The sequence below is a fragment of the Labeo rohita genome, chromosome 22 (genome assembly GCF_022985175.1).
Source record: "Labeo rohita strain BAU-BD-2019 chromosome 22, IGBB_LRoh.1.0, whole genome shotgun sequence".
NCBI lineage: Eukaryota > Metazoa > Chordata > Actinopteri > Cypriniformes > Cyprinidae > Labeo > Labeo rohita.
This window is the reverse complement of record NC_066890.1, coordinates 23,954,172-23,966,228: the sequence shown is the minus strand read 5'-3', so window position 1 is coordinate 23,966,228 and position 12,057 is coordinate 23,954,172. Positions and strand designations below refer to the sequence as shown.

At 35.1% G+C, this 12,057-nt stretch overlaps 1 protein-coding gene across 1 annotated transcript; it reads right to left on the bottom strand.

The window, feature by feature from the left end:
• Window positions 1-663: 663 nt before the first annotated feature.
• cxcl12b (chemokine (C-X-C motif) ligand 12b (stromal cell-derived factor 1)) lies at window positions 664-11,503 on the bottom strand. The gene is made up of 4 exons (XM_051094532.1): window positions 11,250-11,503; window positions 7,412-7,529; window positions 4,458-4,541; window positions 664-3,110 (listed from the first exon to the last, which is right to left on the bottom strand). The coding sequence occupies exons 1-4, from the start codon at window positions 11,314-11,316 to the stop codon at window positions 3,086-3,088; spliced, it is 294 nt and encodes a 97-aa protein (XP_050950489.1). The 5' UTR covers window positions 11,317-11,503; the 3' UTR covers window positions 664-3,085.
• Between the last annotated feature and the right edge of the window lie 554 nt (window positions 11,504-12,057).

Genomic DNA, 12,057 nt, shown 5'->3' with positions numbered 1-12,057 from the left:
TGTATTTATTGTAAAAAGGTGATTTATAAATGTACAAATTTCAGTTCTCAGTAACTGCTAAATGATCAAAATCTTCCTTGATCATCTTAGTAGCTGTTAATGCATTTGACATGGAAAATTTCTTTTCCAGAAGTACTTGTTTTAGGGTGTAGACGTCTGGCTCTACTGACCCCGAGGCAGCATTCACACTGGGGCCTTTTAATAGGACATTTTTACAATATGAAAAGTCACATAGTAACAGTGGAAAACAAAAGTAACATACATCTGTCAAGTGCTTATTGGAAATGCCTGATGAAAAGCATATGTAAGGCTGTTTGTTTATGGTTTCTAGATTTTATAAGGAAATTTCATATTTAGCAAAGAAATGTGAGAATGGATTTATGTATATTTAATGCAGTTTAATATAAGGCAGCAATATAACAAAAAGTGAAAAAACATGAAGGGGTATGAATACTTTCGCAAGGCACTGTATATATAAGTTTTAATAAATGCAAATATGTTTAACATGTATTTTTACATATAGAATTAACATAAAAAATGTGTGTGTGTGTATATATATATATATATAGCTTTTACTATATATTTGAACCTTTTTGTGTATATTTTTTAAATATATAAATTTTAATGAGTAATTGTGCAACTGTGAAATACTCTAAAAATTCATATTGTACGGTTGTGTTTTTATTCATATTGATCAATACAAAATACAAAAATAAATCATTACATTACAAACTCCTTATATTTTTAAAGTGGCTCAAAAACGTTACAGCAACAGGGCATTTGAGTCAAAACGTTATCTGAACAGAAACAACGTGTGTTAGATAAACATGTTAACTTCATGAAAACAAAAATCACAGTCACATGATCCCTTAATTCTGTGGCTAAAAACAAAACGATACATATGGAATACATACTAATATTAATTTAGCCTACAAAATGCTTGCATTTCTTCAGTTTTGGTCCCTGTTCAACCCATCTACTGACAGCCATTTAGTGCTGTAGTATATTTACATGTTGGTTGTTCTTGTTGAATGCAAATCACAACCAGTATGACACAAGATCTGTATGCAGATTATGTTAATTAAGGCCTGAGTCATGGAATGTCGCTCGATGCACATGAGCAGAAGTTTTAAGCTGCCGTGGCGTGATTGCATTAACAACATCTGCTTTGTACATACAGCGTATCTGCCTCAAACTGCATATTTCTTGAACTTCAGTGTTTGCTACACACAGGTAGCAGAGAGGAAGTGGAAAGCAGGAAACTATGATTCTGCTTCCTGTAGTAGCAGTCCTGTGTCAAACGTGTCTGTTCCAAAACCTTGCTATTTGCTGCCTACGTACGGAATTCTTTTAAGTCCACACCATAATCGTATGGAACTTTGTAAGTAAATGATTTGAAATGCGACACCAAAAATGGATTCCAAACAGTTTGACAAATGTTGCTAAACTAACAGACCTTAGGGTTGTGGCATATTTGATTTTTGGCAGGAACGAAGTCGAGGCTGTGAGGGATAGAAGTACAGTGCGTTCAGTGGAGTGTACAGTTGTTTAACAACATACTAATTGTTCAGCTCACGAAACGTCCTTCAGAAATTGTTTAGTAGACAAAAATACTTGCGAGTTTACATTCACATTACATCATTGTAAAGACAGTAAGTTTATCCCTCACAGCTTCATTTTCAGTCTTTTGCATCTAACTTGACTAAGGTCTATTGCGTAATAATTATTACGCAATTTTAAGCATAAAAATATACAAATACTGGGATAAATAGTCAGTGTTTAACTTTTTCTGTAGTATTTAATGAAATGTAAGTATATTATTTATGACTGACATTTCACATCCGCCATCTTGGGTTTTTAACCAAACTTGTCACAGTGCATTCTGGGATTGCGTTATTTGTGAAATACAGTTTTTCCACACTGTAAGTTTACTATTGAAAAAACTGCATATGTTGGTTAGGTATGTTTTGAAGCATGGCAGCTGGTTTGAGCTGGTTTAAGCTGGTTATGAGCTGGTCCTGAGCAGGAGCTAGTTTAGGACCAGCTTAAACCAGCTTAAACCAACTGGCATGCTTCAAAACATATCTACCCAGCATATGCTGTTTTTTTCAACAGGGTTATTGGCGTAAAGGTTCTTGGACACTGAGTCCGAAATTCTCGCCTGTAATTTTCACATGTTATAAAATAAATACGACTTCACGTTGTGTTAATCACGTTTACACACTGACACAAACTTTTGTTCATCATAAAAAAAAATTGAATCGGGTTCAATTTTCTGCGTTTTTCCCATCCGTAGCAAGCATTGTGAAAGGTGTTTGACAATTCTGAGCCACCGTAACATTCTGTACGTGACGAATTTTGACTAATACGACAAAACATACGAAATACAAAACTCATATGAAAATTTCAGACTCAGTATGCAAGGACCTTCAGAATGCTATCTCAGTTTAACTGGCATTTCTTTGTCATTTATTGTAATATTTACTAACGATTTCTGAGTGAAAATTGTTTCTATGCCTTTTTTTGTTCAGTAGGCGGCTCGCTAGGTTTTGGAACGGGGCTAAGCATTAGCATGCTGGATCATTCATGTGTGCTGGTGAGCTTTTAAACACTTCTACTAAGCTATGAGCAGCAAAAAAACAAAAAGTGAAAGCTTGAATGTGGCAGTTTCAAATTTCTGCTTCATTTTCACTTGCATACGTCCCTTATTAACCCCAAACTATCCTAAAGGTTAGACATTCCTCACGACTATGACACAAACTCTCATTTTTACTGTTGCAGAGAACCTGTACATATCCCTCTTGCCTTCGCATTCAAATGTTCACGGTCACATTCAGTCGCTTCATTTACATGCACCAGCTGATAATCAGAGCCAGCAGTAGCAGTGCATCGGGATGAAGGTGTTGGCTTGCGTTTTGGTGAGCTGCAGGCTGTCTGGATGCTTGAGAGACAGGTTTAGGTGAAGTGCTGTTTGTGCAAGCAGTCCAGAAATAGGAGGAGTGATCAAAGAGAGCGAGAGAAGAGGACGGGTGCCTCTTTGGAGGTCAGAGATGCACTGTGGTCCTCCTCGCACATCCTCAGGTGTTTAACTTGACTGCTTCTTCTTTATTCTTGAAAAGAAAGGAAATTGTATTATTATTAGAGATGAACAATCACTTATTTTTTTTTTTACATTTGATGTTAAAGGATTAGTTCAGTTCCAGAATAAAAAATCCTGACAAATCACAAAATATTTAGCTTTTACATATTTTCCATAGGAGATGTTTAGAAAGTAAACTCCAGACCAGTGTTATTTTAGTATTACTTATATTATTATTTATTATTTATTAATTTTTTAATTAGGTTTAATTTTTTTGTGCTTTTGTCATTTTAGTAATTTTGTTTTTAAACATTTATATTCAGCTTTAGTTTATTGTAATTAAAATTTTAGTTTTAGCGATTTTAATGTAAACTTAAACTGGTTTTATTTCAGTTAGTTGCCAACATTTTTCTTAAAATAAATAAATAAAAAATGTACTTTTTTTTGTCTAATATTTAGATTTAGTTTATTTTATTTGCATTTATTTTAAGTAACATAATTAATAAAAGATTTTACCCAGCCCTCGAGTGACTGACAATGATCAACACGTCATTAGGTTTTTATTTTTTTAAATGTTTTAATGGCATCGGCCATTTTGGCTCAGCGGCACAATAGGAGGTCGATTATAGTGGTGTAAAACCTCTCTGCTCTGCCTGTTACCTTATCATTAATCTACAATTAGTGTAATTAAAGAACAGGGGTTAAATGCTTCAGGGTTTGTGGTGGAGCCTAATTACCTACTTAGGTAAACGTGTCATTTCTATAACCTTAAATTAGCCAATAACATTCCACATATGCCATTTAAATGTTAAGAACAACAACTTGTTTTCACATAACACAATGGCACTGCATTCTTGGATTTATTTGGACAGGAATTAGTTTGCCTAAAATACCAAATAACAAGTTGTGTGAATTACAATAAACAGTAATTTGATTTAAAAAATCTACTTTCTAAACGTCTTGTTTAATTCAGTGTGTTCTTTGCTATTTGTAATTATTTGTGAAATTGACTATTGACTATTATTTCATCACCACTTTTTTTTTCAGTGTAGTTTTTAAGAACGTTTTATACTTTAGAGGTGTAAAATTATCTTACAGCTGTTTCAGTTCTGACTATAGGAAGCATATTCAGAAAAAGAAAAATTTGTTTTTGAAAGTGTCTGATGTATTAATATTGAAACATAACAAAACATACAAATGTGTACAATTTACATAATTCATTGTATGGGAAATACACTTTCTAGTTACTGCTTATTTCCGTTCAATACATTTGTTTTAATTCAGTGTTTTTAAGTTTATAAGAAACAGGTCTGTATTTCATCCCATGATTCCTTAGAGAACTCCTGCTTTTTCTAGTGTAGAAAGAGTTTCTTCTTACTTGCTAATGGCATTCTTTAGATACTGCTGCAGCCATTTGGTCTTGGGGTTGATGCAGACCTCTCTGTTGTTCTTCAGCTTGGCACTGGTAATGAGAGAGAGAAAAGAAGGGATTTGTTTCGGACCAGAGCAAAAGAGAGACTGTACCTTTCTCCCTCGGCGGTTCTACAGTGTGTTTTATCAGATGATATCAGCTGTCCGTCATGGACTACATTTCAGCCTCTCTATTCTACTGTACTGCCAGGAGTCACTGCCCTTCATCAGATAACAGGACTGAATTAGAGAAGGTTCGTAAGGACAAAGTTGCGCTGTCTGGAAGTTCGGGTTTTTTGATGATTCGGAAGATTCCGACCGGGATTCCCAGCACTGTACATGTACATGTAGTTAAAAAGTAAAATACACTGTTTTATTAAAGTAAAGTGTCTAAAGTAACATACTGGTTAATGGTTAATGTTCGTAAGGGAAATTAGGCGCGACGCGACAAAATACAATAGAACCCATTGTAATCAATGATTCTATTTATGACGTGCTCACACAAAGTTCAAATGATTTGTAACGGTCGCTTTGTCTCGTCCAGTGTAAACAGACTGTACGGATGTGCCCGAATAACGAATTTGGATTCGGAAAAGCGCGGCAAATGAGAACGCGTTCTTTGGAGTCACTAAAGGGACATGGTTAGCCGCTTGCTAAAGGTAGCCTGTTACATTTCAGTACATATAATTACCACAAAAACAGTAAGAAGAGAAGGCTGATAGGACGATGGCGAATGATTTGCACATCCCAAGCACCACTGACACGTCTAATCGTGTAAAATATGTGAGTCTCCATAGTATAAACAGATTGCGAATCTCTAAAGTGAAAGTAAACAATGAAAGCGAATTCAAAAGCGATTTAAACGCCCGCGTATTATTAATAGCGGCTCCCTGATGCCCGTAGTTTATATACAATACTTACCCAAAGATATAATAGCAAAAGAAAGCGTTTAAATATATATATTTTTTCCTGTATGTGTTGTATTTATGTTTTCACAATATGTCGGGCACTGAATGTAAACAATGCTACTGAACCGAACGAAAACTCGCATATTTTTGCTTATTATTGCTACTGAAAATGGTAAATTATTGTCAGGCTTTGGGCTGTATTAATCGAAAACATTTGGAGTACTATAGACTGCCAAAAGTTGTAACAAAAGGCATTTGTGGTTGTCTAAACTGAACCAGGATTTCCACAATGAGAATCTTGACAACATTTGTGTTTGTTCTTATCATTTTCAGTCAGGTGGGTGAAATATTAGGCTAATGTCTTAATTATTACTGCTTGTGCGTATCTTTTCCACCTGTTAACTTTAGTTTGTCAAAATATTGCGCCCTCTGTATGTCTTCTCTATATGATTTAGCAGCTTCCACAGCTTTTTCCCATGGTTTAGACAGGATAAATTAGCAGAACAACATATTCAGTAGTAAATTAACCATGCAGTCAATGCTGTTGTTTCTCCAATGTGGTCACGCATCCGGATAACTGACCAAATCGTGACATAAGTGCAAACCCTCCATACATATTTATGCAAAAACACTTCATTATCAGGAGAGTCACAAAGAAAGCGACTTATTTTTTGGTTAATGACAAAGAAAGTCAAGAATCTGAAATACCCCCTGGTGAAAAAAACAGCATATGCTGGTTTGGTAGGTTTTGATGCTGGTTTAAGCTGGTCCTTTGCTGGTTTATGCTGGTCCTTAGCAGGTTTATGCTGGTTCATGCTGGTCCTTGACCAGCAACATGACCAGCATAAACCAGCAAAGGACCAGCTTAAACCAGCATCAAAACATACCTACCAGCATATGCTGGTTTTTTCAACAGGGCCCTCGAACAGAAATCTTTCTGATTGATATCTGATCTCCAAATTAGCTCTGGCACAGCCAGGAAAATCCCCTCAAAAGCTTCATTCACCCACACATGGAGAAAACCACACAAATGACACCCAGACTTCGCACTTCAGTGCCAAAAGGCTGTGTTTGAGAGTTAGCAGCTCACGTTGCCATTCAAATGCCTATTCGTATTGCTTACACCTCACACACACACACATCTCATCTGTCTAGACAAATGGAGCCTGTCGGCGCAGATAAAAGATCCGCTTAACCTCAAATCTACACTGCGATCCTCACAATCAACTTCCCGATCTGTAAGCCAAATAAAAGCGTAATGCTATCTCTGTTTGTTTTCTGCCGGGATGTCATCTATATTTGTTTGTTTGTTTGTTTGTGATTTGGGCTCTGAGCTAATCTAGCTAGTCTAAACGATCTTTGGAGCGAGCTTGTCGGTGGTCTGGGACTGAGCCAGCAGGTAGTAATTACCTCACAGCTAGCTAATGCTAACAACAAAATGAGTGATGTGCGGGTCTGTGGGGGGAAAGGGTTGGTGGCTGTCTTTCATCTGGGCCAACGAATCCAAAAGGATTTCTAAACAAGATGTGTGGAAGACGGCAGATTAAAGGTGATTTCCTCCGGCCAAAGTTTGTTCCCCAAATGACCCTCAGCTACACGCTAACCTCTGTAACCCCTATAACCTTGATCCCCCATAGCGCTTTGGCTTTTTGCTGCTCGAATGGGTACAAATGGTTCGTTTTAATACATTCCAGACGGCTGAAGTAATTCCAAATGCTGGTAAAAATGAATACGACAAGGTCGCTCGTAACGCAAAGCTAATCATTTTGACCCTTAACAATTATTGTTGTGAAAAACTAGACAAAATCGGTCTCATATTTTCTAACTTGGCTGTTATTCTGTAAACAATAGGGCACGTCAATACATTCCCACACAGATTTGACTCCTTAAATTGGAAATTTGTAACTTCAAGAGCTATTTCTGGCATTTTAAACTTAATGTAGCCATGTAAAGTATATAAAATGTAGTACAGTTTAGCAATTTTGAGACGGATGGATTTGGAAAGTTGACTCACATGACTTGGAAAGGGCAGCTGGGTGTGTGGAGGAACTTTATCTCGCGGATGCTCCTCTGCGGGACGGTGTTGAGAGTGGACCGGCACCAACATCTCTCCACCAGACTGATGGGTTTAGCTGGGATGAAATCACAGCGAGAATTTCAGTACAAGAGAAACATGAAAAACACATCTTAAACTGTGTAGATTCAGTACCATTTAAATGTTTGGGACCAGTAAGATTTTTTGAAAGAAATTAGTACTTTTATTCAGCAAGGACGCATTTAATTGATCAAAAGTAACTGTTAAGACATTTATAATGTTACAAAAGATTTATCAAAAAATCATGAAAAAGAGGTTGCTATGAAAAATATGAAGAGGCAAATCAGCATATTAAAATGATTTCTGATTGATCATGTGACACTGAAGACTGGAGTAATGATGCTGAAAATTCAGCTTTGCATCACAGGAATAAATTACATTTTAAAATATTTTACAATACAAAACAGATATTTTAAATTGCAATAATATTTCACAGTTTTTACTGTATTTCCGATTAAATAAATGCCTTGATGAGCAGAAGAGACTTTTTTCAAAAACGTTAAAAAGTATTTTGATAGTGTATATTCTTCAAAGTATAGATATTAAAAATATATATGTTGGAATTTTAACATAATTTCTTTGTTCTCTTTATATTATTTTCAATCATTTGTGGAAATAAGTTAAAAGCATTCAAAAGTGTAAAACAGACCAAATCTTCTGTTAAAATTTTGTGTATTGGTTTGTTCCTACAGTTGAGGTCAAAAGTTTAAGAGTTTATCCCCCTTTTAAAAGTTTATCCCCCTTTAAGAAACTGCAAAATGTGAATTATTTTACCAACATAAGAGGGATCATACAAAATGCATGTTATTGTTTATTTAGTACTGACCTGAATAAGATATTTCACATAGTCCATGGGAGAAAATAATAGTTGAAATGATAAAAATGACCCCTTTCAAAAGTTTACATACGCTTGATTCTTAATACTGTGTTGTTGCCTGAATGATCCACAGCTGTGTTATTTTGTTTAGTGAAAGTTGTTCATGAGTCCCTTGTTTGTCCTGAGCAGTTAAACTGCCTGCTGTTCTTCAGAAAAAATCCTTTAGGTCCCACAGATTTCCTCAAAATCTTTGGTTTTTCAGCATTTTTGTGTATTTGAACCCTTTCCAACAATGACTGTATGATTTTGAGATCCATCTTTTCACACTGAGGACAACTGAGGGACTCATATGCAACTATTACAGAAGGTTTAAACACTCACTGATGCTTCAGAAGGAAATTCAATGCATTAAGAGCTGGGGGTGAAAACTTTTGAAAAGAATAGAGATGTGTACAGTTTTTCTTATTTTGCCTAAATATCACATTTGTTTTCATGTAGTACTGCCCTTCAGATGCTACAGAAGATACCTACATGTTTCCAAGATGACAAAATAAGTGAAATTCACCCTGATCTTTAAATGAATGCATGATTTTTACTAATGGAGCATCAGTGAGTGTTTGAATCTTTGAATGGTCAATTTTATATATTCATCTATTATTTTCTCTTGTGAACTATATGTAAAAGTCTTTTATGTGAAATATCTTATTCAGGTCAGTACTAAATAAAAAATAACATGCATTTTGTATGATCCCTCTTATTTTAGTAAAATAATTAACATTTTGCAGATTCTGAAAGGGGCGTGTAAACTTTTGACCTCAACTGTATGTAAAACAATGAAATTACCCATAGTTTATAATTATTACAGTTTTTGTAAATTCATCCAATAACAAGGTGAATAATCTTGTTAAGCAACATTTTTCTGCTGTAAAACGTGAAAAACATATGAAGTTGATGAACAGAGCTGTTTTTAGTCTGATCTGAACCTGTAAAATCTCTTAGAAAGACACAATGACACAATGAAATCACAACCTAATTTCCAATTTAAGCAATCTACAAATCAAGTTTATGCAACGTAAATCACTAAACTTTTCCTCATTGTGAAAGCATCCAGTCACCTGCGTCCATTAACAAACCCGGATCATTAAAAAGAGATTAGCCTGCCATTCTAGTGGCTCTCGTCTATTCACACAGAGGCCAGTCTGCCTTTTCACTCGCCACATTTTTCATAAAGAGGGTCCTCGACATGAAATACATCAGAATCCCAAACTCACACTAGGCACTTTACTCCTGAATATGTGCATTAAATGAATCATTCTCCGAATGGTTTCACATCTCCCTGGTTTCCGTTGCGTTTCTCCCAAACGGACGTGATTATGAAGGAAGTCAAACTCTGAGATTCCCATAGATATCCCGACACTCTCTGTTCCTTTTGTCATGTTAAACACCCTTGGCTAAACATCACGCCAAGTGAACAGCGCAGGAACGTTTTTGCTTCCTATTCCCTAATTAGACAACTAATTAAAAGAGCTTGCGGATAAGTAAACAGAGCTAGGGTTTTTCACAGCAGAAACAACAAAGCCAGACCAAGTTCAGCTGGTTAAACATCTCCGAAAGACCAAATCAGACCCAGTAACATGTAAAGACATGCACATTCGAGTATTTAGCGTGAGGATGCATATGCAAATTTATGCAGGGCACTTACGAGCTGCAAGGTGATATTAATGGAAGCTCCTAATGATCGTTAACACTGTAATGATCATTAGCTGAAAATATTCACTGTTCTGAAGAATTAATAAAGCAACAGTTCTGCAAGTAATGAATCAGTTCATTAAAATGCCAATTTGTTACTTGCATTTTTGGTAGTTATTTATGAAATTTACTAGTAGTTTTTGAGTTAACTTTTTTTTTTTTTTAAATCAATCCTACACTAACTTTTTTCCCCTCCAGTTTAGTGGACTTAAAATCAATAAGAAAGCAGTGATTGATTGTTTTGTTTTTTTGTTTTGCTTTTTGTTTAGTCTTTTCTTTTTTCTTTTTTGCTTTGTTTTTAGTTTTTTGTTTACTTTTTGTTTAGTTTATTTTTCTCGTTTGTTTTATTGTGATATTAGTCTGGTCTGTCTAGTAATTTCTGTTTATTTATGTGCCAAAATAAAATACATATTTTCTGTTATGCTGAATAATGCATCTATAAATGAATACATATATTTCATTTATTATAGATGTGTTATTAAAATAAACAAATTAATTTTTAATATTTCAAATGAATTTTAATTTTTATATTTTCTGTTTTTATTTTAATTTTATTTAAAGTTTTAGTAATTTTGTGCTGGCTTTGTCATTTTTATTAGTTTATTCGTTTAATTATTTATTAAAATATATATAGTCTTTATTCGTTTTTATTTTGTTTGACTTTTAAGTTATTTTAGTGCATAATCTTACTATTTTTCTGTTTTTATTTTATTTAAAGTTTTAGTAATTTTGTATTCTCATTTTTAATAGTTTATTTTACTGTACATTTTAAAAACATATATAATCTTTATTAGTTTTCTTTCTGTTTTACTTTTAATTGTTTTAGTTCATTAAGTTGAACTATTTTCTGTTATTTTATATGAAGTTTTAGTCATTTTGTTGTGGTTTTGCTTTATATATATAGTAGTTAGTTATTTTAGTGCATCAAGTTTGACTAAATAAAAATATTTAATCTTTTGGCAACTATTTGGGAAATATTAAATTACATTTTTTTTTTTAATTCAAATTTTACTTCAAGCAACAAATGATTTTATGGTTTCAGGTTTACTAACTATTATAACCCTGAATGATACATCAGTGTCCATCATGCAAAATGTTATTTAGTTAATTAAGTCGCAGCTCAACACTTCAAAGCATCCTCTGAAAACAGAAACGTTGTAAATGTGTAAATGTTAGCCGTAACCCACTTACCGTCAGTCTCGGGACTCCATATGGCGACCGTCAGCAGGGCCACCAGCGCTAGGACTTTGCAATCCATGCCAAGTGTGTGTGTGTGGCTTTTGTCCGTCACAGCTAGCTTCCAGAGCTCAGTGTGGCGTCTCAGCTCTCTGCGAAGTGTTAAGACTGAGTGAGGACCATAGGGAAACACTCCCCCATTTCTCAGGAGGAGGAGGAGGAGGCGGGAGGGAGTGGGGCTGGACCCTCTCCTCCGACAGCCCGTGTCTTCAGTGAAGTTCCTCAAATGTTCTGGCGGCGGTTCAGCGCTGACGGTCTGACTCAGACTCTCTCTCTCTTGTTTCTGTCTTCCTCTGCATCTTTTTCTCAGAGGAGCGGAGAAAGTGGAGCTCCTGCTGTTATCTCAGTATTGTTGTTTATCAATGGTTCGATTTGTTATCGTTTGTTTCATGTTGTGTTTTGCCGGAGCTCGGCTTTCGCTTAACTGGCGCTGCTGTATTTCCTGACCAGCCGTGTATCAGATTCCAACTGTTTTTTAGGATTCACTATATGTTTAGGGTGGGTTTGAATTATATACTGCACACTATACCAGGTGAAAGTTTTACAAAAACACACTTTATTTTATATTTAGTGGTCTTTTAAGAGCTAAACACTTGCTTAAAATTAGTTTTTTGAGTAAATATGATTGAAAAAAAGTGAAGGAAGGGCTGCCAAACAAGTGTCCAGCACATATGTGAACATTTGGTGTAGAAACAGTTTTCACTAGAAATTGCTAGTCATTGTTTACGCACAATTAAACGGCAAAGAAACAGCATGTAACACA